This window comes from Myotis davidii, unplaced genomic scaffold (genome assembly GCF_000327345.1).
Source record: "Myotis davidii unplaced genomic scaffold, ASM32734v1 scaffold1286, whole genome shotgun sequence".
Classification (NCBI taxonomy): Eukaryota; Metazoa; Chordata; class Mammalia; order Chiroptera; family Vespertilionidae; genus Myotis; species Myotis davidii.
This window is the reverse complement of record NW_006296619.1, coordinates 519,875-528,223: the sequence shown is the minus strand read 5'-3', so window position 1 is coordinate 528,223 and position 8,349 is coordinate 519,875. Positions and strand designations below refer to the sequence as shown.

At 42.2% G+C, this 8,349-nt stretch overlaps 2 protein-coding genes across 2 annotated transcripts; both read right to left on the bottom strand.

Annotated features, from left to right (window-relative positions):
• Positions 1–412: 412 nt before the first annotated feature.
• LOC102766560 (olfactory receptor 9Q2) lies at positions 413–1,408 on the bottom strand. The gene has a single exon (XM_006772088.1). It carries the CDS (start codon positions 1,355–1,357, stop codon positions 413–415), a length of 945 nt encoding a protein of 314 aa, XP_006772151.1. The 5' UTR covers positions 1,358–1,408.
• Positions 1,409–6,359: 4,951 nt separating this feature from the next.
• On the bottom strand, positions 6,360–7,295 carry LOC102773567 (olfactory receptor 9Q1). Its single transcript, XM_006772113.1, has one exon. The coding sequence runs from the start codon at positions 7,293–7,295 to the stop codon at positions 6,360–6,362; it is 936 nt and encodes a 311-aa protein (XP_006772176.1).
• Between the last annotated feature and the right edge of the window lie 1,054 nt (positions 7,296–8,349).

The following is an 8,349-nucleotide window of genomic DNA, read 5'->3' as shown; positions in this document are numbered from 1 at the left end:
TTTTTCTTGAACATTAACTTAGCAGACACTGAATAACTGCGCAAATTAGTAAGTGTAACGCAAATAAACCTATTTTTCTTGTTCTCTGAAAGCGAAATAATTCCTGTTGTGCACATCAAACAAGTCAGTCCAAGACTAATGACATGGCAATCAGCTACCAAAATATTCGCTGTGTATATTAGTGGAGAGAAAGGGTGCACCTACACATAAAGCACCTAAGGGAAATGAATGCAACACAATTATAGTAATTAGCAAACATTGTTATTAATAATTATGTACAACAGGATATTGTATAAATTAAGTTACAAATTTTTTTTAAATGTTTCTTACATACCATTATATTGGCGGGGCCACAAAAATATTCACTGTGGGCCACATGCAGCCTGTGGGCCATGAGTTTGACATGCTTGGTCTAGGGCTTTCCAGAAGCCTTTGATCTGCTCAGGGCTTTCCTGACAGCTGCCTTTACCTCCTTATTCCTCAGGCTGTAGATGAGGGGGTTCAGCATTGGGGTCACCACTGTGTAGAGTACAGACACCACTCGGTCCTCCTCTGAGGACTTGCCTGAGTTATCCCGCAGATACATGAAGATGAGGGTGCCAAAGAACAGTGACACGGCCATGAGGTGGGAAGCACAGGTAGAGAAGGTCTTGGCCCGGCCCCCAGCAGAGCGGATCTGCATGATGGCCACGATGATAAACAGATAGGACACCAAGATCACCAATATACAAGCAGGCATGACAAAAATGGCAAACACTATAATCACCACCTCCTGAGTGAAGCTTTCCCCACAAGTGAGTTTTAACAGAGGAGGGAGGTCACAGAAAATAAAGTTGATCTCATTGTTCCCACAAAAGGAGAGCGTGAAGGCTGTGACCGTTCGCACAAAGGCACTGGAAAAACCAGCAATGTAAGCCCCAGCTACTAAGCCCCAGCGGGCCCTCTCAGTCATGATGGTGACATAAAGCAGAGGTTGGCACACGGCCACATAGCGATCATAGGCCATGATGGCCAGGAGGTAACAGTCGATGGACGCAAAGAAGGTGAAGAGGAAGAACTGAGCTGCACAGCGAGCCTGTGAGATGGCTGTGCCATGCTCCAGCAGCACAGCCAGCAACTGAGGGACGATAGCAGAGGAGTAGCACATGTCCACGAAGGAAAGGTGACCGAGGAAGAAGTACATGGGGGTGTGGAGCTGGTGATCTTTGTGGATCAGGATGATCATCCCCGCGTTCCCCAGCAGAGTGACAAAATAGAAACTCAGAAATAACAGGAAGAGAGGCAGCCCCCACTCGGGATGTTCAGTGAATGCAATAAGGAGAAACTCGGTCACGAGGGTTCGATTCCTCCCAGCCATTCATTCAGTGGTATATGTGAGAGGGCTAAGACAAGGGCCAGCTGCGTGGAAAGTTCAAGTCATTTCAAGTAATAAAGCTTTAAACTGGTGTCTGACATGTAGGTTCTTGACTTGAACAAATTGCCGTCTGATGTGGGAGTAGGTGAATCTAGATCTCACTATAATGTAAGATAAAAAGTGGTGAATGCTTCTCTTATACTAAGAATGGAAAGCCAATGATTCTCTGCCTTACAAGTCAGCCCTTGTTTTTGCAAGTCTGTCCCCAATTAGCTGTTTGATCTTACATAAGGCACTTAACCTCTCTGAACTTCAATTTCCTCTTCTGCCAAAAGGGAATCATAACATCCGCTCTGCTTTATGAGATAAGGTTAATGAATAGATTAAAACAGATGAGAAAATGCTTTGGAAAGCTAAAGGCACTCCACATAGATAGGGTGGCTATTTAAATTTTTAAATGAACATTTTAAAGAAGGAAAATGTATATTCTATGAACAAAAGGTCATGAACCCAAAAAAACCATTAGCAATCAGCAATGGGCTCTGCTTTTAGAAATATTTCTATTTTCAATCAACATGAATGTTTAACAAACAGCTGTTACACTAATTAGAGCTGGCTGACTTGTGTTTTTTGTTTTGTTTTGTTTTGTTTTCTGAAAATACTAGCATTAACCTTGAAATCAAAAGAGCAAACATTTAGCTCATTTTAGCCCCTGACAAAGCTTCATAATCATAGCCTGGGTGTCCTCACAGTCTTAATAAAAGCAGTAGTATGATGACAAATGGCATCTGAATTTGAAAGCAGATAGCTCTGGTGTTGTCTAAATGTTTTTGGAGGACTCTGAGTTAATGGATTTGTGGGTTCTAAAGAGAGTTCTAGAATAGGCTGTAAAAAAAAATGCTTAGATCAAGTTTCATTACCTGATAGAACATCAGTCAGATCAATACCAGCTAACTTCTTAGGGGTAACAAATAAAAGAAATTAGATCTTGAAGCCATGAGCTGGGCATGAACCATCCTCACCTGAATTTCACTTCGTTAGTGGCTTCCTCCTTTGTTTAGCATTTCTTCTGCTGGTGACCTGCTGATCCAGGGGAGACCTGGATTCTAGGTCACTCACACTAGATGTGTGAGCCTGGACAAATCACTTTTCCTCTCTGGACTTCAATTGCCTTATCTCTGTTCCCTTTCAATAAAGAACAATGCAGCATGAGATGTTCATCATAGCAATCTGCTTGAGATGGGGTCACTCCCAGAACCTCTATGTTCTATTCTCACTTCATGGAGTCACTCTCTTTCCTCTCACCCTTCACAAAACAGCACATCCCTGACACTAGAGTTCCCTGGGATTTTTTTTTTTTTTCAGACTCAGCCTAGGATCGTAGGGCTAGGGGCTCAGCTTCTTTCACTGAGCTTCTGATTCAGCACTCGACCTTGCTGGTGGTGCTTCTTACATTAACTGCATCAGCATTGTGCATAATTGGTTCCTGAGGTGAATCTCCAAGGACAGACAATTTATCTTCATGTGACTTCCAAACAAGTCATCTAATATCTTTGAAATTTTCTTTCATTTCAAACTCCCAAAGCCCCCATCCGATGTCCTGTCGTCACTCAGCAGGGCCTCATGGGGCTAATTCCTACTCTTGCCTTATCCCTGCCTTGTGCCAAAAGAAATGAATTTCTTTGATGTTTTCTGTATGTCACTTGGAAATTTAGTCAACGGTTTTGCACAATGGTACCCTGGCTGGCACAAATGGATCCCAAAGGAGACTGTTTTGTTGGCATAAGCTTTTGCTTCTCATTATTGAGACACACTGTAGAGGGTAACTCTGAAAGTTCACCATTTGGCAGAAACATGATGGTGCAAGTGCAGGAGTCATGAGATGAGATGATGGAAAGGCAGGTGTGAGCAGGTCATGAACAGACTTCTACCAGGCAAACTGACCAAATTCTTAATAGTGACCAATCTCTCCTCCAGAGCACTGGCTCTCAAACTTGAGTGTGCATCACAATCACCCAAGGAATTTCCTGAAAATGCGAGTATTACCATCTCACTCCCACAAATTCTGATGCAGTGTGTCTGCCATGGGACAAGGCACCTAGATTAAGGGCCATCCCAGGTGGTTCTGGCACAGCTAATCCCAAGAAATTATATCTGGAGACAATGCCTTGGGAAGTGTTCTCAGCAGCTCTAACTCTGCTTGACCTCCCGTGCATTGTGCTGTAAACAAAAAAATTAAAGGTGTGCTCTTGAAGACCACGATTCCTTCAAAGTCCCATTAGCACCTTCCTTCCTCACAGGAGAGTTAAGATAGTCAGGGTGGGCTTGATGGTCCTCTGTATTTTAAATTTTAAAATGTAAATACAGAGTGGGTTATGCAGCTACTTGTTCATAAAACAATGACTTGAACTGGGTCAGTGGTCTGCTGACTAAGCCTATTCAGAGAATGACACAAGACAAGAAGCCCCAAGGGCATTGGTTCTCAACTTTGATGCAAATCAGAATGACCAGGGCTGTGGAGCTTTGAAAATCCAAGGCTCAGTCCTAACCTGTTTTGCTCAGTGGATAGAGCATCAGCTTGTGGACTGAAGGGTCCCGGGTTCAATTTCAGTCAAGGGCATGTACCTCGGTTGCAGGTTCTTCCCCGGCCTCAGCCCTGGTAAGGACACATGCAGGAGGCAACCAATTGATGTATTTCTCTCAGATCAATATTTCTTTCTGTCTTTTCCTCTCTATTTCATTCTCTCTAAAAATAAATGGAAAAATATCCTCAAGTGAGAATTTTATAAAAAACAAACCCAAGGCTCAGAATGTACCCCTTAACAAGTAAGTCAGAATGTTTGAGTGTAGAAGCCAGACATAAATATTTTTTAATCCCCAGATAATTACAATATGCAGTAAGGTTTGAGAACCATCACAAAGGGCTCCTACCTCTCCAAGTCTTATTTCCCCAGATGTCTTAGGGAGATAATAAATTTATTGTTCTTATAAGTTTGAAAATCACTGCATATTATATATCCCCACATAGAAAATCATGTTTCATATCATCATTTTAAAGGATCTATAATGTGCTATAATGAAGAAATCTTGTTAACTTTCTTTAAGCCACTATTTATCAAAAATATTTGACCAAATTACTTTTTTTTTCATTGAAAGCAGATCAGCATGCTGCAGAACTGAAGTTCCTAAGGAAGGATGCCACTTAAGCAGCACAGCTTTAAAAAATCTCAGCAATTGTCCAAACGCCAAAGAGCAAAGCAGTAACCATTCCAAGAAAAGGCATCTCCTGATGACTCATCTCAGAAGCTGGCTCCTTTAAGTCTCTGTCAGACTGGCTGCCTCAAGAACAATGGTTCCTACTGGGAAAGGAGCTGGGAGGGGAGGGGGATGGGGAGCACCATCCATCCATCCAGATGGTTCCCCTGAGAGCTATGGAAGAGGAGTCCATCTTTCCTTTAAAGAAAGACTTTTCCTTCAGTTGTGAAGTGAGTCCAATGGCTGAGCCTGGCAGTTCCGTTTCACAGATAATAGTGAACCTACCTCACCTCATCCCCAGATGAAATAAGCTGCTGATGGTTTATATCATTCACATACCTGGGATCATGTGTTTTGCTAATGCAAGGAACAGGAAGAAAAGGAGTTTGAGTTCCAGAATAAATGTCTAAAGAAAGAACAGAAAATGATGAGTAGATGAGACCCGTTCCTTCCAGTACCTTGGGTTTTATTGAGGCACCTACAGTTAGAGAAGTGAGCCATCAGGTTCTGGGAGGCTTTGGACACAGGCTGAACCTTGCAGAGCACAGCGACCCTGTGCAGGCCAGGATTCCCTGCCTGCCCACCTCTGTGTGGAATGCAGCAATGTTCTGCCTCCCCAAGAACAAAAGCTTTAAGAATATACTAGTAGACTGTCAATATCTACAGAACAGACACTGCAGATACTATTATGAGCAGTGGTAATGGTATAAATTGGCCAAGTGGATTCTCAAGAAAACCATGTGATGAATGGGCAATAGAACAGATGGAGAAGAAGAAAGAACAGAGGTATTTCCATCCAGATAGTAATTCACAGACATGTTATGGACATTTTTTTACTGATTCAAAGGAGGCATCGCTGTGAACTAGTACAAGAGTCTGAAAAATACTTTGAGCATGATGAGCTTTATTAACTGGACCATCAGACTACTACCTTAATTTAATCATTAAAAATAAATGTAACCTAAATGTTGAATTCTAATTGATGATATTATTCTGTAGTATATAGGTGTGAAGAGCACTAATACCAATATCTACAATTCTTTTTGAAATGCATCAAAAAGTAAAGCGTATTGATGGATGATTTGTTGGCTGGATAAATGAATAGATTATATATGTGCTATGTCAAATATGACAAAATATTAGCAGTTGCAAAATCTAAGTATTGAGTTTAGGGATTCACTGTACATTATTTTCAATATTTTTTAAAATATATTTTATTGATTTCAGAAAGGAAGGGAGAGGAAGAGGGAGATAGAAACATCAATGATGAGAGAGAATCATTGATCGGCTGACTCCTGCATGCCCCACACTGGGGACTGAGCCTGCAACCCGGTCATGTGCCCTGACTGGAATCGAACCGTGACCTCCTGGTTCATAGGTTGACACTCAACCACTGAGGCACGCCAGCTGGGTTTATTTCAATATGTCTATTATGGAAATTTTTAATGGAAAATTTTTCAAAAAAATGTAATTGTGTTTTATAGTCATAGACCTGTTAAGCATGCCACACCTGGATTACACAGGATTTAATTTCAGATGCTTTCGTCATTTTTCCTGGGAGTTAAAGCTCTCACCACAATCTCTCTTCTGAGGTTGCCTCTTCTTTTCTCCCTCTCCCTCTCTAAAACTAAAATTTCTGGTCCTTTTACCAGGGTATATTCATTTAAACATTGAGTGTGCTATAAACAGTGTAACCAGAATACTGGCACTTATAGAGGTGATTCTCAGGACTGCCCAAGGTTGGGGATAGTTAGAACAACTTGGCTCTGTTGAGAATCTTCCTCAGGGCCTCCTTCACTTCCTTGTTCCTCAGGCTGTAAATGAGAGGGTTCAACATGGGGATGACAGTTGTATAGAACACAGACACCACCCGATCCTCCTCTGAGGACTGGCCTGAGTTATCCCGCAGGTACATGAAGATGAGGGTGCCAAAGAAGAGTGACACAGCAGTGAGGTGGGAGGTACAAGTAGAGAAGGTCTTGGCCCTGCCTCCAGCTGAGGGGATCCGAATAACGGCCAAAATGATAAACAGGTAGGACACCAAAATCACCACCAGGCAGGCAGGGATAACAAAAATGGCAAACACAATAATGACCACTTCCTGGGTGTAACTGTCCCCACAGGTCAGCTTTAAAAGAGGAGGGAGGTCACAGAAAATAAAGTCGATCTCGTTGGTTCCGCAGAAGGAGAGAGTGAAAGCTGCGACTGTCCGCACCAAGGCACTGAGGAGACCAGCAGTGTAAGCTCCAGCCACAAAACCCAAACGAGCCTTCTGAGTCATGATGGTAACATATAGTAGGGGTTGGCACACGGCCACATAGCGGTCATAAGCCATGAGGGCCAGAAGATAGCAGTCAATGGAGCCAAAGTAGGTGAAGAGGAAGAACTGAGCAGCACAGCGTGTGTAGGATAAAGTTGCCCCAAGCTCCAGCAACACAGCCATCATCTGAGGCACGGTGACAGATGAATAGCACATGTCCATGAAAGAGAGGTGACTCAAAAGGAAGTACATTGGGGTGTGGAGCCGGTGGTCCACGTGGATCAGGATAATCATGCCCAAGTTCCCCAATAAGGTGATGAGATAGATAAATAGAAAGAGGAGGAAGAGAGGAAGTGCCCGTTCAGGATAGTCAGTGAATGCTATAAGGATGAATTCGGTCACTAAAGTGAGGTTCTTCTTTGCCATGGAGTCAGAGGAACCTGAGAGGGCTAGGATGAGAAGCAAGTTAGGAAGCTATAAATAGGATTTAACTGCATTTCTAGTTAACATTTTATTAAACATGTACTATGGACAAAATATGCCAGGTGCTGTGTGGGGCTTCAGAGATGACTGGGCTTAGCTCTTACCTTTAAGGAAATTCTCTGACAAGAAGTCATTTTAGTATATCAAGAAAATCAATACAGGCAAACATTTTTAGAATAAGAGTACATATTCTCCCACCCTTATCACTAACTAACTGTGTGAGCCCTTGTGACTCAATAACCACTCTTTTTTAATTAAATTTATTGAGGTGACATCAGTTAATAAGATCATATAGTATTCAAGTGTACATTTCTATGATACATGATTTTATATTGCATTGTGTGCCCACCACCCAAAGTCAAATCATCTTCTGTCACCATATATTTGATCCTCTTTGCCCTTTACTACCTCTCAAACCCCTTTCCCTCTAGTAACCACCATATTGTTGTCTATATCTATGAGTTTTTGTTTGTTTTTCTTGTTTGTTCAATTATTGTTTTCAGTTTTATATCCCACATATGAGTGAAATAATATGGTTCTTAACTTTTTGGGCCTGACTTATTTCACTTAGCATGATATCCTCAAGGTCCATCCATTTTGTTTCAAATGACAGTATTTCATCTCTTGTTGGGGTCCAACCCCAGCAGGTCCAGGGGTTCCCAAAGGTGTGGACGGAGTTGGCGAAGAAGGACTGACACGGAAGCAGCGTTCAGTCGATCATCATAGCCAGGTTCTCTCTTTTTTGTCCTGTTACATCTGTATTTATACCAGTTGATTTTAATCCTATCTATTCTATTCACCTGAGAAAACAACCTTTCTCAGGGAGGTGTCCTAGTTAAAACACATAGCGCTAAGAGGGGGAGCAAACATATGTCATATATGCCAGGTCCCTTGAAACATAAGCTGTGCAGATGTTTCTTCCGTGCAGCGACTGTGTCAAGCAGCAAGGGTGGACCGGCTTCCGGCAAATTCCCCCATTTTTATTTTTTAAATGACA